This window comes from Nelumbo nucifera, chromosome 4, assembly GCF_055504915.1.
Source record: "Nelumbo nucifera cultivar China Antique chromosome 4, China Antique-T2T, whole genome shotgun sequence".
NCBI lineage: Eukaryota > Viridiplantae > Streptophyta > Magnoliopsida > Proteales > Nelumbonaceae > Nelumbo > Nelumbo nucifera.
The window spans coordinates 14,934,748-14,959,713 of NC_142652.1; the positions used below are offsets into that span (position 1 = coordinate 14,934,748).

Here is a 24,966-nt window from a genome sequence, read left to right on the forward strand (position 1 = left end):
GGCTCGAGCCTGGGCTTCGGGCTTTATATGAGGGCTGGGCTTGGGCTTGGGCTTGAATGTATTCGATTGATATGGAGACAATGCCTGGCCTGAACCCGGCCTGTGAACAGGTCTAATTGGGAGGTTAGTTAAAGTGGATTTAATTAAAGTAATCCTTCCACCAAAAGATATATAATTCCATTTTCACCTAGCTAGTCTCTTCTCGAACCACTTAACCACTGAATTTCAAAAACTAGCCAATCTAGGGTTGTCCCCAAGGGGTAATCCTAAGTTTTTGAAAGGCCACTCCCCCCTCTCACATCCCAAAATCTCAGCCAAGGAACTCAACACTCCTTCTTCATGATTGATACCTGCCACCTTACTCTTATCCTAATTAACACTTTGGACACTCTCTAAAAAAGGTTAACCACCAACTTTAGGTTTGCAATTCCTTCTTTATTTTCCCCATAACAAAAGGTCAAGATATCATCTGCAAATTGAAGGTGAGTCACCAAAACTCTATCTCTTCTTACTGTCCAACCTCTGAAAAGCTGCAAACAATTGGATCTTGAGATCAACCTACTAAAAAACCTCAGCCACCAAGATAAATAGAAAAGGTGAAAGAGGACCACCTAAGTGCTCAGATCCCCTCCAAGGAATCAATCACTAACCCGTTAACAATGACTGCGAAGTGACTAGTTTGCAAACATCCTCTAATCCACTTGCACCGCAACCCTCCAAAGCCACTTCTTAAAATGTTAATTAGGAATTCCCAATCCACAAGATAATAGGCTTTCTCCAGGTCCAATTTAATTGCTATGACCTTTTTCCTGGATTTTTTTGGGCCTCTGCGCATTCATTCGCAATTAAAATTTGGTGAACAATTTGTCTATTCTGAATAAAGGCCCCTTGAGTCTGTGATATCAATGAGGGAAGCACCTTTTTGATCCTTTTTGGCACCAAAACAATGAATGTTGAGTTTCATACCTGGATTGATAATTCCCCTCCTACAAAACTTTCTGAATACTTTTATTAAATCCTCCCTAATTATTTCCCAACAATCATGAATGATAAAAGGCCATTGTAAATCCATCTGGCTCTGGAGCAAGTTTTCCAACCTTGGGATTCATTTTAACAAGCTATTCACTGCAGACACCAAAACTGTGATCTTGATGTCATGATGCAAAACTAATGGACCATCAGATCCATGATGCATCTGGCCTATTACGATCAGAGTCAACCTCAATCTTGATTCTCTCAAAGCCATGTAAACAGATCAGCTTGGGGCCATGGAAAAGAGCTAACATCTCAACTCTTAGTTGCATTTGTGGCCTGACTGGAATAGATGACGATGCACTTATTCTATGATCTCTATAATCTACTCTCACTCATGAAGGCTTTGAGTTATGGAGCACCAAAGTAGAGCCTAATGGCCCTGTGTGGGAGGGAAGATTAGTTCTTGATAAGCTGCCTTCTTCAATCACAGAATCAATGGAATGCCTTGAAACTCATCACTGATCAGAATTCGATAGGCCACTATGATGGTAACCAGGTGCACAATGAATTTTGATGATTGAATCTTGTTATTAGATCATGAAGTTACACATCAGCATATGATTTTGCCTCTATTTATTTATTGTTTTTTTTTTGGGGTGGGGGGAATTTAAATGTCTACTCTGGCCCATTGGGCGTTGGGAATTCTGTTAGGGTAGAATTGCTAGCTGCCATACAAGGAGTATTTCTTGCAAAGGAATTGGGTGTGGAGCAGCTGCTGATTGAAGGGGACTCTAAGTTAGTGGTGGAATGGTTAAATAATCCAGAGGATGTTGCGTGAGGTTACAAGAATGAGCTAAAAGAAATTCAAATAGCTGATAAGGAATATGTATGTAACAATACAGTGGGTGGTGAGATCAGCTAATGCCTTTGCTGATGTCTTGGAAAAACAAGGGGCAAATATCTGGGCTCAACTGTAATTTTGTATCAGCACTTATGCACTTTTTGCTTTAGCTTATGTGCTTTCTATTTGGAGAGGCGGCTCCTCACACCTTTCCAAGGGACTGTCATGTAATCTGTCTTTGATTTAATGAAAGTTTGATTTTTTATCTATCAAAAAACATGTCAACAAAGGCTGCTATTAAATGCCAAGAAAGAGCATAAACCGCTTCCAATTTCTTGAAATGAAATTGCAACAGATGAAGTAGTGATTAATTGTCTCACTACTGGCTTTGCATGTGATACTTGTGTTTGGAATAACATCCAAGTTCTGAACCAGGTTTAACTAGCCACTTGAACTGAGAAAACTGGGAAGTGGATCCTACTTCATGATAAGTGATTACTGGGAAGTTTTTGATGGTTTTAATGTTAAATTGTGTGGTTAAACTGGATTCTTTTCCAATTTCATTTGCAGTCTGCTTGTCAAAACATTGCCTTTAACAAGGAACATGAAAGTATTCCCTTAAAATCAACAGGCCAAATTCAGTAATTAATTCTTTTTATTTTTGATAAGTTTTTGACGTGGCATGTAAAAAGAATCTTGCCATGCTATCTGGTTCACCCTTGTTTTCTGCACTGATTGAATATTCAACATTTTCAGGCCATTTTTGGTAAATGAATTGGAACCCCAACACCTTCTTCATGACAGAAGGAAGGTATATGAGGTATGTTTCCAAACACTTCATTCATCTGGGCTGCTATAATATCCATCCATGAACCATTTTAGATTGTATGGCATTTTGGTTGCAGACACGAACACACACACACACACATTTTATACTGAAGGAGAGAGGGTAACCCCTAGTTCTCTCATATCATGCTCCATCAAAATTACCTGAATGATTCTTTTCGGGAATGCTCTGAAAATCATAATTGTATTGCAAATTGTAGAAAAGGTACAACCAAAATGAGTTAAACTATTGTATCAAGTTTTTTTTTTTTTTGAAAATTTCAAAAATTAAGAATTTTACATACATGCATACATTTGTACATATTATATATGTCCATATGTACACTAGAAGCATGATATGACATAACCAAGTTTAATTGAAAGTCAAATTAACTCAGATATGGTGCAAAATGAACTCAATAAGGTTTTTGCATAGGTATTTTTTTGATAGTAAAAATAAAATTTCATTAGGAAAAATTGTATCAAGTAAGCTATATAAATCTTATTCTAGTTAGGATTTCAAAACAAAAGTTGAAGGACTTTAAAAAGTGTATACAGTGGGAGATAGTGCTAGCTGTTTCTTGGGGTGCTAGGTACAAAAAGCCTATGATTTGGTGGATTGGAACTTCTTAATTGATATTATGAGGAGGCGTGGTTTTGGAAATTTGTGGTGTAAATGAATTAAGGGTTGTTTACAAACTAGTCACTACTCATAGGCAGGGTGACCCCCTTTCTCCCTTTCTATTTACTTTGATTGCTGAAGCCCTAAGCAAATTGATTTCTAGAGCAAATTGCCTACAATTATTCAGAGGTTGGTCAGTGGGGAGAGATAATATTTTGGGCACTCACTTGTAGTTTGTTGATGACATTCTGATATTTGGTGATGGAGACTGTAGGGACTAGGGAGTGGAAAACTTGAGGTTGGTTGTGAAATTTTTTGAGAGGATGTCTAATTTGAGGATTAATTGGTTAAAGAGCTTATTGGTTGGAACCAATATTGAAGAGGATGAGTTAAGGATTTTGGTAGATTCCCTAGCTTACAAGAAGGGAGAGTGGCCGATGAAATACTTAGGCTAACCCCTAGGAGATAACCCTAGATCTGCTTGCTTTTGGTCTCCAGTGGTGGAAAGAGTCGAGAAACGCTTGGTAGGGTGGAAAAGGATCTATATTTTGATGGGGGGGATAACTCTTATTAAGTCTACCCTAGCAAATCTTCCAGTGTACTACATGTCAGTGTTTAGGATGCCATAAGGGATAGTGAGGAAAATTGAAAAAATCATGAGGGATTTTCTTTGGGAGCTAGGGAAAAAAGAATGATCATTTGGTTAGATGGGAAAATGTGGTGAAATTGAAGGGAGAGGGGGGGTTGGTTATTGGTAATGTTAGGTTGAAAGGCGGCTTGCCTCGAGGGGCTCGGTACAAAGGCGGCTTGTAGGATCAAGAATGCATAATGTTTAAAATCACATTATCTATTTGAAATAATGCAATTGGGAAAAAAAATAAAGACAGAGAGAGTTTCACATGCTTGAATATGTTTTATATGTTATTCTTCATTTTATTTTTAAATTTTCATTTTAAATATATTTTAGATGTTATGTTTATGTATGTTAATTTGAGATAATAGTTTTTTAAAACATTTATTTTAAATTTTAAGTTTATATTTTTAATTAATATTGTGTTTAATGTTTTTAATATTTTGCATTTTTAATTTTCTGGCTTTTTTTTTTTGAAATTTTAGCTTTTTTTGCGTTTATGTGCCTTGCTACGAAAGGCGTGTGCCTTGTGCCTCATGTGCAAAAAGCCCCTTGTGCTTTTAAAACACTGCTATTGAGTGGCTTCATTTCTGATCCTACCCTTTCAGCATAAACATTACTGCCACACTCATTTTTTGGACATGTTTCTTGATTGCCCAACATTCTGCTCCATATAATGTGGTTGGCCTTACAACTCTTTTATAAAATTTTCCTTTAAATCTAAGTGGTATTCGTCTATCGTGTATGATTCCAGATGCACCCCTCCATTTGTCCATTCCACTCTAATTCTATGGGCAACATCCTCCTCAATCTCACCCTTGTTATGAATTATTGGACCAAGGTAATGGAAAATGTTACATTGCGTTATCTATTGACCTCCAACCCTAAGTGTATCATCATTTGCACTCCTATTCTTATTATTCTTATTCTTATTCTTATTCTTCTTATTATTATTAAGATTACATATCATACATTCTGTTTTAGTCCTACTTATTTTAAAATTACTTGTTTCTAGGGTATTTGTCCATAAACTTAATTTTGCATTTAATCCTTCATTAGTTTCATCAATTAAAACAATGTCATCAGCAAATGAAATGACTTTTATTGTTGTAATCATATGAGTATGGGCCTTGGCGCAATGGTTGGTTTGCTCCATTGCAACTTGGGTGACCATGGTTCAAATCTTGGAAGGCTGGCTGCATCTGTCCCTCAGACCCCACATTGGCAGGTGCCTCGTGCACTGTGCTGCCGTATAATAAAAGTAAAGTAAATTTTATATTTTAGAAAATTACCTATTAACTAATTCAGTCCTTTAGTGATTGCAAATTGCAAAATGTGAACCTGAATACAAACTGGTTGAACCATTGAAACAGGTGACCATGGTTGAGGTTCTCTTCTTATTGGTTCTTAAATGTGGTGTGGTGTGAGTTGCCAGTAAGGCTCCCTGCTCTTTGATCTATATTTTCTGTCTTCTTTCAGTAATAGTCTAATTGCCTCATAGACTCCTCTGTGCTTCTTTTTTAATTAATAATTTTTTGCTACCTACTTACCTGTCAAAAAGAAGTGGAGTTGCTACCAGGAAATTATTTATGTTGTAAATATTTGTATTCATGTTAATCTTGGAATTTTTCTGTTGAATAAGTACCATCATTTGCCAAACAATTTAAACTTAAGCTAATAGTTTAGTTGCTTTCCTTGTTTGCAACAGACTGACAGTGAATTGGAGACTAACACATGCCTTTTTTTATTGTAGCGTCTTGAAATGTATGGAATTCCTGTTCCAAGATATGCTCTTGTAAATAGGGAAGTCCCTTATGAAGAGGTGGATTATTTTGTTGAACAAGAAGATTTTGTTGAGGTTCATGGGAAACGCTTCTGGAAGCCATTTGTGGAGAAGCCTATTGATGGTGACTACTTCATCCCTTCTACTTATGAATACTCGTTTATTAGAGTTTTCACTGTTAAATTAAGGATAAGCTGTTGGGTTTTCTTTAGGAAGAAGACTGTGCTTTTATATGCTGCCTACATTTTTTTCTGGATTGGTAACAGTAAATTTTCTTAATTTCAAAGTTAAATGCTCATCTACAATGCATGCTGCTACATTGTGGATGTGCATTTTTTAATATTACAAATAAGATAATGTGGAATGATTTGGGCATATCCTAGTCCTACTTTTGATAAATGAAGCAGAACCCTAGTAAAAAGACAAAGAAACCCCTTTACAATGATAAAATTCAATACACAAGGGTATTTTTATCTTTTAAACATGTATGCTGTTTCTAGTAATGCCCCCTTCATCGAAAAAAGATATGCCCAAAGCGCTCACCAAAAGGATTATGTACGTTTTTTTTTTTCAATATTTTTATGCAATAGACTTTTGATTTATATATACAATCATGACACAATTTTGTGCTGTTGTTAAGGTGATGATCACAGCATAATGATATACTATCCAAGTTCTGCAGGTGGAGGTATGAAGGAACTGTTTCGTAAGGTGATTTTTCTTATATATGCTTGGTGCTTTTAATTTTAGATAGGCATTTTCAGATGTAATTAATTGCCTCGATTTGGTTGAGTGGCATCTAGGACATTTATTAGAGATAGCAAATCAGATTTTACAGTTACAATGGGTCTTCACCAAGGTTCAGCACTTATCCCTTATTTATTTGCACCGATCATGGAAGAATTGACTAAACATCTTCACGAGGTCCCATGGTGTGTGTTTGCTGATGACATTATTTTAATTGATGAAACTAATGAAGGATTAAATGGAAAATTAAGTTTATGGACAAATTTTTTAGAAACAAGAGGTTTTAGAATAAGTATAATTAAAAGAGAAAATATGCTATTTAAATTTAATAATAATAGGAGTGCAAATCAGGGTACACTTAGGATTGGAGACCGAGAGATAACTCAATGTAACCTTTTCTGGTACCTTGGTTTGACAATTCATTACAAGGGGGAGATTGAGGACAATGTCATCCATAGAATTAGAGCAGTAGGGTAAAAGGTAGGGGTGCAACAGGAGTCTTGTAATAAGTGAAAACCAATTCAATTAAAAGGAAAATTCTATAAACAGTTGTAAGGTCAGTTATGTTGTATGGATCAGTGTTGAGCAGTCAAGAAACATGTACAAAAAATGAGTGTAGCAGAAATGTGTATGCTGATATGATGAGTGGAAAAACTAGAAGGGTAGGTCTGAAATGAAGTGTTTTGAAGGAACCTAGGAGTAGCTCCAATAGGTGTGATAAAGTGAGAGCAAATATGTTGAGATGATTTGGTCATGTGCATAAGGACCATTGACCACACCTGTAAGGAGTGATCTTTGTCAGATTGCATGTGGTGACATGATATATTTAGACTTCCATGATGACAATTTTAACCTTGCCAATCATATGGCATGCTCAAACCTTTTTAAGTGGTTTAGATTAGTATTTGTATCTTTAGTTTGACTTATTTGTAGGGCATTTAGTTTGGGATAAAGTGGTGGTTGAAACTTGAACAGATTGAAAATGGAGTTTTTTTCCTTCTTTTTTTTTTTTGGTTTTTGGTGAAGTAATCATATATATTTATAAAAAAAAATCATATATTAAACATGAAAGAGTTGGGGGGGGGGCAGTATGGGTAATCTATGGATGGGGCACACTTGGCATTTTAAAATAATAGGTTCAGTGTATATGTGAAATGTCAGGGGAATTTATATCACTGTGAATCCAGTTGTCATAAACAACATCTCTTTGTGAGTTTTGACTTGAGGGTTGTTAGAATAACTATTTTTTTTTATAGTGTTTATGTTCTTTAAGTGCCACAAGGGCATAAGGGCCTTTTTCTTCTTTTTTAAGTGTTGCCCTATATATAATAAAGAAATCTGGCGCCACCAGATCTGATTCATTCTCTCAACCTTTTCTCTTCTCTTTCCGTTCTCTCTTCTCTTCTCTTCTCTTCTCCTCTCTCTCTCTCTCTCTTCCATATTTCTTCTATTTTTTTTCTGTTAATATGGTATCAGAGTGGTTCTACTGTGCTCAAGAGCAGATCGAACAAGATTTTTTCCTTCATCGTGCTGTCCTCTCCAGACTGAGATCAGAAAAATAAATCTACAACTGATACGAGTTTTTTTTTTATTTTTTATTTTTTCATTTTTTTCCCTTCCTTTTCATGTACCAAGAAAAAAACTATGAATTAAGGTGGCTGAATGCTGTGAAAAAGGATTGTGAGTTTCAAAACTCTTTTTTGTGGATTGTGTGATCCTTGTACCTGAGAGTGGAACTTCTATAGGTCATTGATGACCTGGTTTTGCCTTTTTTTGGTGTGGAAATATTGTTCATGGTCTCTCCTGGTAGTAGGTGTGTTTAAAAGGTTTGGAAGAGTGGTAGATTGTGACTGTTAAGCCTATTTAGCACTGAAATCAACCTGGATTTTTTTTTTCTTTTTTTGGGAAAAATTGGGGCTGATCTGGCTTTAGATTGTGTCCAGACTGTATTTGCTTTTCTCTTGGGACTGAATCCTAGGTATGAGTCTATCAAGGTACAAATCTTGGGAAGTAAGGACTTACCTTCAGGGATGAGGTTGCATCATTAGGGACTTTGTGGCATCATGTCCAGTCTGTCAACGCTAAAAGTATGAAGCACAATCCCCAGCTGGCCTCTTGCAACCTCTGAAGATACCAGAATTAGTATAGGATGAAATCTCCCTCGATTTCATCCCATTGACTCGTCCATACACAGCAGCATCGGTAGCAGTGGTATTCATAAGAAAAATTACACGCCTTCATGGAACACCCAAAGTTATTCTCTTAGATTGTGATCCTACATTCTTAAGCAATTTTTGGTGTGGATACTTAAAACTTCAAGGATCAACACTCAATACCTCTACCAGCTACCACCCTCAGACGGATGGCCAAACCGAAGTCGTTAATAGATGCCTAGAAGCATATTTGTGATGCTTTGCTTGAAGAAGACAACCCACACCAATGGGTTCATTGGATTCCATGGGTTGAACTATGGTATAATTCCACATTCCACTCTTCCACGGGCATCAGAGAGGCTCCACCTCAATAACCACGGTGGGCACCATTGACCACAAGAGACAACATTCTTAAAGAGCTGAAGGCAAATTTATTGAAAGCACAACAACAAATGAAAAACCAATATGATAGACATCATCGTCATGTTGAACACAAGGCAGGTGATTTGGTCTATCTAAAGCTCACTCCCTACCGGCAAGGTTCAAAATTTCGATACAATATGCCTCGTATTGGGCGTATTGTATTGTATCTTTGGGGTCTTGATACACCTGTTTATAGGTGTTTCAGGACCCCTCTTTTTTTAATAAAAAAATATGTATGAAAACCTCCTCAAAACCAAAATTTGAAAAAAAAACTAAAAAAATATAACCCGTGTGCTTTTTGTTACCAAATACTAATACGCCTATGTTTTGGTCATAATTCACAAAAAAGAACTTGAGTAAAATTAGGGTTTCCCTATTTAGGGTGTATAAGTATGCACTATGTCTGCCAAAACCTCTTAATTATATTCCTTAGAGGAAATACCCTTTGATTTTGATTTTATGTGAAAGAGTTGCTTCGTAAAGGTTAAATCCAATAATAGGTATAAGCAGACCCATCAACTTGGACCCTTAGTGGGTTATACCCATGAGCGGGCCCCACAATTGGTAAATAGGTCATGGGACCCACACACCTTTGGGTACTTATGTATTTTAAACTTACACATCATAACAGTGGGTCCCGTTAATCAGTAAAAAGTGGGACCAACTTTGCTGATTTAGTGGTGGGCATGACCTACTTAAATATTTAATAGTGAGCCCTACTGATAAGTGGGACCCACTATACTTATTTGGTAGTGGGCATGGCCCACTTTAACATTTTAATGGTGGGCCCCACTAATTAAATAGGACCCACTATACTAATTTGGTAGTGGACATGACCCACACTATGATAACTTGATAGTGGGTGTGGCCCACCTTAATGTTTTAAACTTGAATATTTTAACAGTGGGCCCTGCTGATGGGTGGGAGCCACTATGTTGATTTGAAAGTGGGCATGGCCCACTTTGATATTTTAATTATTTTAACAGTGGGCCCCATTGACAAGTGGGACCTACTATGTCAATTTGATAGTGGGCATGTCCCACTTTAACATTTTATAGTTATTTAACAGTGGGCCTCGCTGATAGGTGGGACCCACTATGTTGATTTGATAGTAAGCATGGCCCACTTTAATGTTTTAAACTTAAATATTTTAAGTTTTTAACAGTGGGCCCTGCTATTAAGTGGGACCCACTATGTTAATTATGAATTCGAATATTTAAACAGTGGGCCCCACTGATATATGCTGTTTAAATAGTAGGCATGGCCCACTTTAATATTTTAAGCTTAAATGTTCTAACAGTGGGTTCCACCGATAAGTGGGACCCTTGGGACCCACTATGTTGCATGGGTCCCACCAAATCAAATTACTTAAAACCTGTTATAGGTATGGCCCACTACAGCATTAACTCATTATTAAACTTTGCTTTTGTTTATGGTGCATGGGACCCACCAAGCCAAAAACAATTCAGAATTTTGTAGCAGTGGATTATTCATTACTGATTTTCCTTTGAGGTTGATAAAATCCACTGAATAGTGGGTGGGACCCACCAAAACAGCACAACTGTTATAACAGTGGATCCACTATGTTGATTTCAACAGTGGGTGATGACCCACCAATCAATTTATATTTGGCTTCGAATGTGGTGGACAGGATCCAGCGATTGCAACACTGTTATCTGCTGTTGCAAGGTAATTTGATGGGGACCCACCAATTCATGATAGTTCACAGCTGTCAATGGTGGGGCCAAATTATATTATATATATGTTTTTATAATTGAGGTGGATAGGATCCACCGAGTGAGTCTTAACTTATATATTTTAGTTTTGTTTACAGTCAGTGGCATAGTTTTATCCTTTCAAGGTGGATAAGATCCACACCATATGATAGTGGGTCCCTCTGTAACACTTGGCAGCAAGCTGAAAACAGTGGGTCTCAAGAGTTTGTCAATAACAGGTGATAATATGTACTGTTACAGGTGGCAAACCAGCACATCTGTCCCCTTCTCAGGTCGGTGACAGTGCTGTAACAGGTGGCAAATGTGCTGTTACAGGTGGTAAACCAACACATTTGTCCCATTTTCAAGTGTATTGGCAGTGGGTCCCAAAGGATTACTAAATGTTCTGAAAATCGTAATCGTATCGTAAATCATAAAGGGGTTTGAATCGAATCATATTGTGAACCGTATCGTAAATCCTAAGGTTTTTTCAAAAGCTGTTAAAAACTCTAAAATATACCTAAGTCTCTCAAAAAATAGAGAAAATGACTTTGCACAAGCTTTCTAACCCATAAACATCTTATAACTATAAAGTAATGATAGGCTTATAGTTACACCAGTGTCAATAAAAATCAATATCTTGAAATATGAATGAATATGAGCTTTACATGACAATGACAATATATCCAAGACTTTAGTTTAGTCAACAAAAAAGATGGGGCAAAACCCAATATACTGTTTAGGTTCCTTACACAAAATATACAAAAAAAGTGCCCCACTATGCACAAATATATATAGCAGTATAGCCCTATAAATCTTCTGTAATCTATATAAGTTCATTTGTCAAGTTGTCAACTAAAAAACTAAGAACTAAGAAGCCTTATCCATCAAAATATATCAATCTTCATCCTCTCTATCATTATCACCATCATCATCGTCATCATCATCATCATCATCACCACTATTATCATCAACAAGTTGAATGTCTTCATCTTCTTCTTATTCTTTGTCTGATGAAGAAACAAATTCTTCTTCATCTTGAAGCTGGATTGTCACTTTTCTTCTCCTCTTGTGTAGATCCCTAGGACATAAGGTAGAGAAAATTATGATTATTTGAATAAAATAATAAAGTTATAAATTACAAATTATAGTAATAGCAAAATAAAACCTACCACGTTTACTTCGTTTATCTACAACTCCTTCAACTTCAGTAAAACACTCCCATATCCATTAATGTTGAATCATCAGAAAGGGTAGGATCTTCCTTTTCAGTTATCCATTCATCATCCGATTCCATGTCTGATAGACAAATTGGATCAAGCCCTTGCTCAGCTTTTCTCTTCTCATGGCGGGATCCCAAGTTGGCGATTGTATTTAACAAACACCAAAGCATTCAATCTTTTTTGTTCCAATCGGTTCCTTCTTTTTGAACGTATCTAGAAAAATTAAAAATCAAGATTCAAGAATTATATAAATCCATATATAATATACCCTTAGCATAGATTTTAATCTCCTAAACAAATAATCAAAGGAATAGAAGGTTTACTTGCTCAAATGTGCTCCAATTCCTTTCACAACCCGTACAACTACACGTTAAACTCAAAATACAGATTGCCAATTTCTTCAATTTTGTGCCATCTCCATAGTTATCCCACCATATGGCTGCTTTGCCAAGCATGAATATGTAAGTGACTAAGCATAACACAATCAAAAGAAAAAATAATAAACCTAGTTGTCTAATAACAAACCTGGTTGCTTTGTCTTCTGAGTAAGCTTTGCTGTTTCTCTACCAAATAAACCTTCAGCTGCCTTGAACTTGTCAATTTGATCCTCAATATAAATTCTCTCTTGTGTATTGGGAATCATTTTCTCCAAGCAATCATAAAGGCCTTGTTTAATTTCTAAATCTGCATTAAAGTTTTCATCATATTGAAAAGCTGGATTTAGAAAATAAGTTGCTGCATGTAATGGCCCATGGAGTTGTATATCCCAACGTCTATCAATAATGTCCCATAGTGGCTTGTATCTTTTCCTCACATTTCCCAAGTTCTTGGCAATCCTTTCTTTTGCTTGATCTATTGCTTCATAAATATATACCATGGCAGGCCTTTCATCTGAAAACAAGCCGGAGAACTTTCACCAAGGGAAGAGTACTTTTTAGGCAATATTTAACTGATGCCCAAAAGTTAACATCAATCAACACAATGTCATGTGCTTTAATTCCTTCATCTTTCCTTGAAAATGGACTTCTTTCCCATTCATCTGATTTAAACATCTTCCTTAATGCATCCTTCTGTTGATGAACACTTATTAATGTAAGAAAACAAGTTGCAAAGCGAGTAACAATTGGTCTTGTCAATTCTTTGTTTCCAGTATAATGGCTGTAAAGAGACTGGGCCGAATCGGTCCTAGTATCTTCTCTTGTAATATATTTTCTTTTATTGTTGGCTAATAGGCCTCTCTTAATGGGCCTGTTATTTCTTTTTGTTTAATCTCTTTATGTTATTGCCTAGCTGGCCGCCCACTTAAGAGCATACTTGTCATTACTCTAACTTTAATTCTTAATAAAAAAAAGGATTAGAGAAGAAAGGGAAGATAATTCGATTCTTCTTCTTCTTCCTTCTCTTTTCGCCATCTTCTTCTCTTGTGTTGCTGCTCTTACTTCTCTTCTTCCTTTTTCTTCTAATCTTCAAATTTACACCTAATATTTGAGGACTGATTTACATCTTGGTATCAGAGCAGGTCTATTTCTTCTTCCTTTCCCATACACCCTTAGATTAAGAGAGTGTATGGAGAGATAGATTCTCTATAGTTCAGGGGATCTTTGGCCTAGTTGGTAGAGGGTTTGGAGGGTTTAAATCTGGTTGGATATTGCCAAGAAGTGGTGCTGTTCTGTTGCTGCCCAAAACCCTAGCCGATTAGAGATTTTCGAAGGTACAGGTAAAGGTGAAGCTTTGGGTGTGGCGCTCTGTGCTTGGGAGGTGTCTTGTGACTCCTAAAGGAGGGCGGTTCAGGTTTGGAAGAGATTGGGAAGTTCTGGTAGGAGCGGATGCATCTTTTCTCTTCCTCCCCAACAGCTGGACGGAGTAAAACCCTAGTTTTCAAGCATCTGGGTTCTAGTTTAATTTCAAGTAAGTTTATATAGTCAAAATTTCTGGTTCTTTGATTTTCGTTTGATTAATGGAGCCATACGGAAGTGAGTTCAAGCAAGTGCCGGTTTCAGGCCTTGGCTCGGTAGATTCCGTTTTGACTGGTGTAACCACAATCAAGCTAGATGGGACAAATTATCTTGCTTGGGCATAGTCTATAAGAATTTATGTTTGTAGTAGAGGAAAACTCGGGTATCTCACAGGTAGTAGTAAAGTGAAACCCGAAGAGACAGACCCTGAATTTGAGAAATGGATGCAAGAGAACTATACTGCCATAGGATGGTTGGTCAATTCTATGCAACCTCATATAAGTCAGCATTATCTCTGGATGTCTTCGGCTAAGGAGATATGGGACAGCGTTACTGAGACCTATTCACAGAAGTTGAATGTAGCCAGAGTCTATAAGTTGAAAAGTGATGTGAAGAACTGAAGACAGGGGGAAAAGAGTGTAGCAATCTACTACTCTATACTGAAATCCCTATGGCAAGAAATTGATGTTATGGAGACAGTTGTATGGGAGAGTAAGAATGATGCTGAAATGTATAGGAAGTTGGTGGAGAGAAATAGGGTGTGTGAATTTCTCACTAGACTCAACCCTGAGTTTGACATCATTAGGCAAAATATCCTGGCCAGAGATGAGGTTACTCTTTCTTAGGCATATGCTATGATAAGCAGTGAGGAGAGTAGGCGGCAGGTTCAGTTGCAGGGTCCATCTACAGAACACTTTGCACATGCTGGAATAAAGCCAAAGGGTTCTACTGAGAAAAAGGAGCAGATATGTGAATATTGCAAGAAACCGAGGCATACAAAGGACACTTGTTGGAAGCTTCATCCTGAGCTTCTTCCTGATAGGTTTAAGAATAACAACAACTCTAAGAAGGGTTGTCAGGTAGAAAAGCCTAAGGCAGCTAATGTTGCTATAGTACCTGAAGGAGGAAATAAGGAAAGTGAAGAGAAATCAACCATTGAACAGTTGACAGCAATGAAGGCGGATTTTGAAAAGTATGGGAGGCTACTAAATCACTTGGAAGCTATTGTTTCTTCATCTCACTCTTCCAGCAACAACACATCATCTTCATCAGCATTTGCTCACTCAGGTATTCATGCTTCTGCAAATCATGCTTCAGTTTCAGGTAATCATAAAATCCCTTGGATTATTGATTCCGGTGCATCAGACCATATGACCAACCTGTCTAATCTCTTCTGCTCATACCACATTCTCTCTGGCAAAGAGAAAATATCCCTTGCTGATGGGTTTCTTGCTCCCATCTCTGGTAAAGGAGATATAAAGACCTCTGACACCCTCTATTTATCCTTTGTCCTTCATGTCCCTAAACTTAACACAAACCTTTTATTTGTTAGCAACTTAACTAAATCCATGAATTGCAGCATAACCTTTTTTTCCACTCATTGTGTTTTTTCAGGACCTGCAATCTCAGAGGATGACTGGGAGTGGCCATGAGGCGAACGGAATATACTTGCTGGACACACCGGATCAAGCTTTGGGACCACCTCATGGAGTTGCCTTAGAGTCAGTTTTGTCAGAGTCTGTTAACAAAGTCTTGTTATGTCACTTTCGGTTTGGTCATTTGTCATTTTCTGCTTTGAGTCATTTGTTTCCAGATATGTTTAAGGGAGTGTCTTTATCGAGTCTTCATTGTGAGTCGTGTGAACTGGCAAAGCATTGTAGACATTCTTATTCCGTAAGCAATAAAAGATCTCTTTCTCCTTTTCATATTGTTCACTCTGACGTGTGGAGGCCATATCATTTGCCAACTATGGGGGGTTACAGGTACTTTATCCTTTTTATTGATGACTACTCTCGTTACACTTGGATTTATCTCATGAAATCCAGGGGTGAAGTGCCAGCTATTGTGCAAAAATTTCATGAACTCATCCTCACCCAGTTTAACACTCGTATCAAAATATTCCGTTCTGATAATGCTAAGGAGTATTTTAAGAGAACTTTCTCCACCTATCTTGAAACTTTTGGGGTTATTTATCAAAGTTCTTGTTCCTACATTCCACAACAAAACGAGGTGGCGGAAAGGAAGAACAGACATGTGATTGAAGTTGCCAGATCCCTCTTGTTTGCATCCCATGTTCCTATAAAATTTTGGGGAGATGCTGTTCTTACTGCTACTTTTTTGATCAACCGTATGCTCTCCCGGGTCCTTGACTTCAAAACCCTCTTTAGCCTTCTCTTCCCGGATGAGGATATTTTTTCTCTTCCTCTCCGTGTTTTTGGGTGCATTTGCTATGTGCATATTCACGGTCATCAAAGGCACAAGTTTGAACCTAAGGCTCATAAATGTGTTTTTCTGGGATATGCTTCCACACAGAAGGGATATTTCTGTTTTGATCCAGTTCGTGGCACCCACTTTGTATCTCGGGATGTCACCTTTGCTAAGTTGACTCCTTTCTTTAGCATTTCTCCTAAGGGGGAGAAATCTGAAGAGCCCTTTGCTATGTCTCCAGCTATTTTTCTTCCCATTCCTCTTGAGTCCTATCATGAGGTGTCTACTTCTCCCACTAGACCTACCTCCGATATTCCTATTCCTCCTCCTCCTCCACCTCATTCTCCTATAATTCCTCCTCCTCCTGTTCTCCAAAGGTAGTACCAAAGGCAGAGATTCAGACATGGGCAGGTTGTTTCTACTCCTATAGAAGAACTCTTGCTCCTCCCATCATTACTGAGGTAACAGGTCAGCCTTTCTCTGACCCATCTACTTCTTTCCCAGACTTTGATCTTCCTATTTCTCTCCACAAGGGCAAGCGGAAGTGTACAACCCATTGTATCTCCAAACACCTGTCTTACAACCTTCTCTCTCCTTCCTACTACTCTTTTCTTGCATCTGTTTCTTCCCATGTAATACCCAGGTCCGTATCGGAAGCCTTATCTCAACCTGAATGGAGGGATGCTATGATGGTTGAACTGGATGCTTTGCATAAGAACCATACCTGGGATATTGTTGACTTGCCTGAAGGGAATGAACCAGTGGGTTGTAAATGGGTGTTTACCATTAAATATCACTCTGATGGCTCTATTGAGAGGTTTAAGGCTAGGCTGGTTGCTAAGGGCTACACTCAAATGTATGGCATTGACTATCTTGAGACATTTGCTCTTGTCGCTAAGATGACCTCAGTCAGGGTTTTGTTATCTCTAGCCGCTACTTTTGATTGGCCCCTACACCAGTTTGATGTTAAAAATGCCTTCTTGAATGGAGACCTGCATGAAGAGGTCTATATGTCTTTGCCTCCAGGGGTGTATGGGAAGGAAATGCAAGGCAAGGTGTGTAAACTGCATAAATCTATTTATGGTCTCAAACAGTCTCCTCGGGCTTGGTTTGAGAGGTTTAGGGCTGCTCTTGTCTCCTTTGGCTACACACAAACTCAATCTGATCATACCCTGTTCTCGGAGAGAAATGGCTCTCTGGTGACCTTTTTGATAGTTTATGTTGAGGATATTGTGGTCACGGGTAATGACACTCAAGAGGTCAGTAAACTAAAAAGGTTTCTCAACTCTGAATTTGAGATCAAGGATTTGGGTGATCTTCGGTATTTTTTGGGCATTGAAGTTGCTAGATCTAAGGATGGTATCTTCATTTCTCAACGTAAATATGTCCTTGATCTCCTTCCTGAGACTAGTAAACTTGGAGCTAAACCAATCTCCGCTCATATTGATCCTAATCATAATCTTTCTGCTACAGATGGTGAGCTTTTATCTGATAAGGGGGTGTTACAGAGACTACCTGGGAAGTTGTTATATCTTTACATGACTCGGCCAGATATTTCCTATGCAGTAAGTGTTATTAGTCAATTTATGCATTCTCCCAGAGATACTCATTTAGTTGCTGCAGAAAGGGTTCTGTGTTACTTGAAAGGTACTCCAGGGAAAGGTATTCTGTTTGCTAAACATGGACACATGAAGCTGGAAGCTTTCATTGATGCTGATTGGGCAGGATGTATTGATGATAAGAGATCCACCTCAGGTTATTGTGCTCTGGTCGTTGGGAACATTGTGTCATGGAGGAGTAAGAAACAGTCTGTAATTGCTAGATCCTCAGTTGAAGCAGAATACAAGGCAATGACACTTGGTGTGTCAGAATTACTGTGGCTACGATCCCTTCTAGAAGAATTGGGGGTTGACTACGAGAAGCCAATGATGCTCTACTGTGACAACCAAGCAACTATCAACATTGCACATAATCCTGTTCAACATGACAGAACTAAGCACATTGAGATTGATAGACATTTTATAAGAGAAAGAGTTTCCTCAGGAGAAGTTTGTTTGCCATTCATCACATCAGACAAACAATTGGCTGATATCTTGACCAAGGGAGTTCCAAGAGGGAAAATGACACACTATATAAGCAAGTTGGACATGATTGACATCTATGCTCAGCTTGAGGGGGAGTGTAAAGAGACTGGGCCGATTGGGTCCTAGTATCTTCTCTTGTAATATCTTTTCTTTTATTGTTGGCTAATGGGCCTGTTATTTCTTTTTGTTTAATCTCTTTATGTTACTGCCTAGCTGGCCGCCCACTTAAGGGCATACTTGTCATTACTCTAACTTTAATTCTTAATAAAAAAAGGATTAGAGGAGAAAGGGAAGATAATTTGATTCTTCTTCTTCTTCCTTCTCTTTTTGCCATCTTCTTCTCTTGTGTTGCTGCTCTTACTTCTCTTCTTCCTTTTTCTTCTAATCTTCAAATTTACACCTAATATTTGAGGACTGATTTACATCTATGGCGCATCAAATTGAGAACCCAACAATGCTTGTACATGAATCTAGTTAAGAATCTTGCTTTCTTAACTGTTTCAGCTTGGGTAGGCAGATTCCAAATGTCCATTAACATGTTGTCTATGCAATGGGCTGCACATGGTGCCCAAAATAATTTTGGTAATTTCTGAATCAACAACTCTGCATCCGTTACATAGTTTGATACGCCATCTGTCACCACTTGAGCAATATTTTTCTCTCCAATTTCTTCAACCACCGAATCAAACAACTTGAACAAGTTTTCTCCACTTTTTATGATTTCTGAGTATACACAGATTTCAAAAATACTGTTCCACTTGGGGTGTTCACAAGAAAAATTGTAATGGACCTTCTACAACCATCAGTCCATCCATCTGACATGAGTGTGCAGCCAGTCTTCCTCCACTCCTTATACTCTTCAATCATTTCTTCAACAATTCCTACCTCTTTTTTCAGAAAAGTATTTCTTATTTCATTATAACTTGGCAGCTTAAGTCTCGGTCCAAATGTACTTATATTATTGACCATTTTAGCAAAAAGGGACTTTTCACAAGATTAAAAGACAAGGTATTTGTATAAAAAAATTGAGCAATGGATTGACAAACTTTATCTCTATCACCCTTCTTCAACACCTGATTCAAAGTTGCTTGTTGATGACTTTTTCCTCCTTTTTGTACATAAGTATCAAGTGTGCATGATGCCTTGCGCTTTCCTTTGGGATCCTCTGCTTCCGGGTGTTCATCAAAGTAGAAGTCCCTCAAATTGGCCCCGACATTGGATTCATACATTTCATTCTCCTTTTGTTTCTTTGTCCCTTCTATTTTCCAATAATGCCTTGAACTTTTGTTATACTTCCTCTGGTTTTTTTTTTGCATGTTTGAATATTCTTGTTTGTGCGTGCAAGGTGGTGTTTCATCCTAAAGACACCTCCCCAAAATTCCCCTCCACAATAATTGTATCTCACTTGCAAATTGTTATTTTCATCAACTTTGACGCAATGCTCCCACGTAACATCTTGAGCCTTCACCATTTTTCCTACTAAAAAAATAGAGTAAGTTGAGAACTTTGCAATTTGTCACTAATCACTACAAGTCTACATTTCAAGTTTTCTATCTACATTCTACAAGGCTATTATTGTCTATTGTTTTAATATCTTTTGAGTTTTGAATAATGAATCTAGAGTCTAGAAGTATAGAGTCTTGTCTCTATTGTTTTAAAATTTAACTTTTAACTTTCAATTCAAGTTTCAACTTTCAGTGTTTAACAAAGTAACAAACTACACACATAAAGTCATCAATTAATAATAACAAGCTACACTACGAATGAAAGTACTTGAAGTTATTGCTGTTAGCAGAACTTCTAGGTAGAAGAGAAACTCAGAAATCAATAGGAAGAAGGGAGAAGAAGAGAAAAGAAGAGAGAATAAGAGAGAAGGAGAGAAGAAGAGAGAAGAAGAGAAGAAGAGAAAAGAAGAGAGAAGAAGAGAGAAGAAGAGAGAAGAAGAGAGAGGAGAATAGAAGAAGAACAAGAGAGGAATGGGCAAAAAGTATGTTATTGCCGCCCTAAGCAGTATTATTTATATGTTTAACATAACATTAGGTAAAAGGATAAAAATGCCCTACTACCTATAACAGTACAAGAAAGCAAACATAAAACAAAAAATAAGAAATAAAAGACTCAAGTTATGGGACCACACATAAAAATTCAGGTCTGGTCCACTGTATCACTATACTCCCCCTCAAGTTGGGAATAGGTATTCATCATTCCCAACTTGCACAAATCTGATTCCAATTTGACTTTGGTGACTCCCTAGTACATAGTGAAGAGAGTAGGAGGAAGGTTATGCTACAAAATTCTCAATGGAGGTGGCATTAATGCAAGACACAAGTATAGTGGTGAGAGGGAGAAAGAGATGAAGAGTGAAGGAAAAAAATGTGTGTTTTGTGAATATTGCAAAAAACCTTGGCACACAAAGGACACTTGTTGGAAGCTTCATCCAAATCTTGTACCAGAAAGACTCTGGAATAAGAAGGGAAATGCAAATGCAGCTATTACATCAGATAGTTCTTCCCTTCAGGGGCCTCGATCTACTCCAGGTAACACTAACCCTACTTGGGTTATAGACTCTGGTGCATCAGATCATATGACAAGCTTGTCATCATTATTCACTTCGTACAATTTGTCTTTAGGCAAAGCCGTAGAGATAAAGAATCCATAGCTGATGGCTCCCTTGTTCCCATTTCTGGCAAGGGAAACATCATAATCTCTGATGCCATTACCTTGTCCTCAGCTTTGCATGTACCTAAGCTTAGCACTAATTTACTTTCAGTCAGTAGCCTTACAAAAAGCCAGAATTGCTCAATAACCTTCTTTTCTAACCATTGTATTTTCTAGGATTTGGTGACAAGGAAGGTGATTGCTCTGATACCAACTTGATGATCTATCTCGTGCCATAAGGATTTCAGAGTATAGAAGTAAATTGATATGGGTTTCTCCCCCTGCTTCAGATTGTTCACTTCAGTTTTCAACTCATAAGCCCTAGCCACATCAAGTGGCTATGATTAAGTATCTTCCATATTGTCCCAAATATCCTTGGCTGTCTTTGCCCATAGGTAATTTCTGATAATATGGTGCTGCATCGAGTTGCACAACCATGCCATCACAAGGTAATTTTCTTGAACCCATTTTGCATAGGAAGGGTCGTCCTTGGCTGGTTCCTTGGTGTCTCCAGTGACATAGCCTAACTTTCCCCTTCCTCCAATTGCCATCATGGCAGATTGAGCCCACTCCTAATAGTTAGAACCATCAAACCTGATTGTGGTAACCTGAAAAGGGTTGTTGTCAGTCATAGTAACAGCCCTTTCAGCACCCTCTCCAGTAGGTTTCTGTTCACCCCCAAAGAACTCCATGCTAAGTCCAACACAAAGAGGTAAAAGACCACACTCGACTCCCTTTTCGAAAAAAAAGAGAGAATAGAAGTGAAGCAACTACTCAGTCCAGAAAATTCCAGTAAAAGTAGCCGCACCCCCCAGAGATTTCAGAAAACCCTACTCGGTCCAGTAAATTCCAAAAAAAAAAGCCGCTCCTCTCAGAGGTTTCAGAAAACCCTACTTTTAGTTATAAACTTCCGGAGAGCTGAAAAAACTTCCCAGAAACTTCTGGGCGGCACCTTCAATTTGAGATTTAAACCCTAAATCTCACTTCAAAAAGGTTTTCTCTGATTCTTCCCAACTGTTGGGCAAATTCCAAGAACAGAAACGTCCTGGGCAAGGCTTCGATCTCCACCAATCTCCAAGAATCAGGCCACGAACAGAACTAAAACTCCAGCCTTATTAAAATTTCATGAAGCCAGCTGGGAAGAGCCTACATGAGATTCACGAGTAGAACTAAACCTGCTCTGATTGCTGCTAGCAGAACTTCTAGGTGGAAGAGAAACTCAGAAATCGATAGGAAGAAGAGAGAGGAGAATAGAAGAAGAACAGGAGAGGAATGGGCAAAAAATATCTTACTGTCGCCCTAAGCAGTATTATTTATATGTTTAACATAACATTAGGTAAAAGGACAAAAATGCCCTGCTACCTATAACAGTACAAGAAAGCAAACATAAAACAAAAAATAAGAAATAAAAGACACAACTTATGGGACCACACATAAAAATATCAGGTCTGGTCCACCGTATGACTACAAAAGTTATACAACTAAAAAAAATAACTTTTCATGTGAAATTAATGAATACATATCTGTTTTAACATTAACAAAAAGATAAAAAAGGAATACATATCTGTTTTCACCTACAAAGTGCAAATACATATCTACTTTTGCATAAAACAGTTGTATTTTGTGTAAAAAAGAATGAAAAAAATGGGGATGAACCTCTGTTTTGTGATTAGAAAAAGGATGAGTAAAAGGCCGGAGGCCCTGTTTTTATGCAAAAAAATCAAGACAAAATATAATGAAACAAGGGGGAAATGTAATAGGGCGGAGCCCCTGTTTTCATGCAAAAACACTGACTGAAATAAATGGGGCGGAGCTCCTGTTTTCATGCCAAAAAACCGGCTGATATAAAGGAAAAGAAACAAGAAACAAGAAGAAAGGAGGAAAAGGAGGAGGAAGAAGAAAGAAAGATGAACAGTTTTAGAAATCGAGCAGTAAAACAATAGAAATAGAGAATGACAAACTTTGGGTGAAGATAGTGGAAAGTATTCATGGGGTTGCAACAAATGGATGGGACTTTGGGATTCTGGCAAGGAGTACAAGAGCATCTCCTTGGAAACCTATTCAAGCTATTTTACCTTTGTTCTCTCCATGGATTATGTATGACTTGCACTCAGGCAATCTCATTAATTTTTGGGAACATGTTTGGATTGGGGACTCCTCCCTAAAAGACCAATTCCCAAGCCTTTTTGCCCTTTCCACTTTTAAAAACGAACCGGTGTCTTCATTCATTGTTCATTCTAATTCTATTTCTGGGGTCAGCTGGAATTTGGGCCTGTGAAGAGATATTAGGGACACAGAGCTTGATGGTATCTCATCACTATTATCAATTCTTGAAGGGGTGTTCCTAGAGCCAACAAAGGCAGATAGTAGAATTTGGACTCTCACCCCCTCTGGTTCTTTCACTTGTGCCTCTTTCTTTAGTGTTCTCACACATTCTTCTTCTCCGGGCTTGTCTTTCCCTATTAAAGAGGTGTGGTGTCATCCTATACCTCCTAAGGTTGGGAGTTTCTGTTGGGAAGCTTTTCTTGAAAGAGTTAACACAACAGATTTACTTCAAAGAAAAAGACCCAATAGTTGTTTTTGTCCTCACTGGTGTGTCCTCTATAAAGCTGATGGTGAGTCTGGATATCACTTACTAATCTCCTGTTGGTTCACTAACATCAAGTGGTGTACTTCTTTGTTTGGGTGCAGGTGGACCCCCCCTTCGAATGTGCAAAGCCTATTCACACGTATGCCGTTTCGGCCAAAAAAAGGGCCAAGTTTATGTGGAGGTGTACGAGGGCTGCAGTTTGTTGTACTATTTGGGAGGAGAGAAATTCACAAATATTTACAGATAAAGAGAGAAGTTTGGAAGCAATGCTGGAGGTCATCCACATTAGGGTTATACACTGGCTGAAAACCTTGGCTCTGGTCGCAGAATTCTCAGTTGATGAGCTGCAAAGAAAGTGGAAGGAGATAGCAGAACTTGTTCCAATGAGGAAGGCCTCAAATGTTTGTTGGATCCCCCCACCCCATGACTTTGTTAAACTGAACTTTGATGGCAGCAGCTTGGGCAATCCAGGGCCATCCGGAATAGGAAGAGTAATAAGAGATGAACAAGGGAAGCTGTTAGTATGTATTCTGGACCAGTTGGGGTGGGAAATTCTTTGAGAGCTGAGATTCTTGCAACTCTTGAAGGGGTACAAAGAATCAAAGATATGCATATTAACAAGTTGGTCATAGAAGGAGATTCTGAAGTGGTGGTAAACTGGCTGAAAGAGGATAGTCTTAGACTTTGGAATTACAGTAATGAAAAGAGGAAATTCAAGTGGTTGACTAGGGACATGGAAATCCAATACAAATGGGTAAAAAGAAGTGCAAACTCTTTGGTAGATGGTCTAGCTAGACAAGGGGTGAATAGACATTCTATTTTTTGGGCTGTCTTGTAATTTTTGTTCTTTTGATGCTTAATGGCTGTTCTCGGGAGCTAAGATTATTTAGCCCTATTGCCCTGTAATGTTCTCATATTTTTAATATTAATTCAATCCACAGTTATTGATAAAATAAAACAATAGAAATAGAGAAGACAAACCATGTATAGATAATAGAAAAACAATAGAAATCAAAAAAATAAAATAAAATAAAATCTTTTACCTTTCAATGCAGACCAGTAGAGAAAGAAGTTTGGAGCTTCATCAAAGCAATGGAAGAGGGCTTCTTCTCTCCCATTCTCCTGCCCAAGTCTTTTCCTTGAATGGCAAGTCTTCTTTGATCGACCAAAGTGGGTATTCTATGCATTATAGTTAAAATGATGATTCTACCCCTCTTTATAAAAGTGAAACTAGGAAGAGGGTTAAATGGTCATTTAATCTCAAAAGAAGCTTTCAAACTATAATTGTTTGAATCTTCCAAGAATCACAATTTACGATTTAAGCCACTGGTTTGGTTACAAATCGTATGATTAGTTCAAAAAACGATTTATACATATGATTTGTATTGTTTTAGCCCCGATTCGGTTTGAATTGTACGATTCAAATCGTGAATCACACGATTTTGAAAACATTTTACCAGATGTTTTTTTTTTTAATCTATTATTACATTGGATTAGCCTACTGAAAGTTCTTTGGGGTAGATAGAATCCACA

At 37.8% G+C, this 24,966-nt stretch overlaps 2 protein-coding genes across 7 annotated transcripts in view; one reads left to right on the forward strand and one right to left on the reverse strand.

The window, feature by feature from the left end:
• Window positions 1-24,966, forward strand: part of LOC104608052 (inositol hexakisphosphate and diphosphoinositol-pentakisphosphate kinase VIP2-like) — a 95,982-nt gene that overhangs the window by 14,239 nt on the left and 56,777 nt on the right. For 3 of the 6 annotated variants that reach the window (XM_088904171.1, XM_010273910.3, XM_088904170.1), the window contains exons 5-7: window positions 2,573-2,636; window positions 5,648-5,801; window positions 6,318-6,388. In XM_088904171.1, coding sequence (XP_088760297.1) covers window positions 2,573-2,636; window positions 5,648-5,801; window positions 6,318-6,388 — 289 coding nt within the window. Of the gene's footprint in view, window positions 1-2,572; window positions 2,637-4,946; window positions 5,156-5,267; window positions 5,329-5,647; window positions 5,802-6,317; window positions 6,389-24,966 lie in introns of those variants that run through there. The other 3 variants (XM_088904172.1, XM_019199544.2, XM_088904173.1) reach the window with 3 other exon arrangements.
• LOC148792037 (uncharacterized) lies at window positions 10,842-19,920 on the reverse strand. Its single transcript, XM_088902977.1, has 2 exons — window positions 18,936-19,920; window positions 10,842-12,848 (listed from the first exon to the last, which is right to left on the reverse strand). The coding sequence occupies exons 1-2, from the start codon at window positions 19,152-19,154 to the stop codon at window positions 12,444-12,446; spliced, it is 624 nt and encodes a 207-aa protein (XP_088759103.1). The 5' UTR covers window positions 19,155-19,920; the 3' UTR covers window positions 10,842-12,443.

Bases quoted from the DNA above. Each gene is read 5' to 3' on its own strand.
- LOC148792037 (XM_088902977.1), bottom strand. From the start codon at position 19,154: ATGGTCAATAATATAAGTACATTTGGACCGAGACTTAAGCTGCCAAGT. The intron at 12,849-18,935 runs GTATTTTTGAAA...CCTTGGTGAAAG, and splicing joins TGAACACCCCAAGTGGAACA to TTCTCCGGCTTGTTTTCAGA.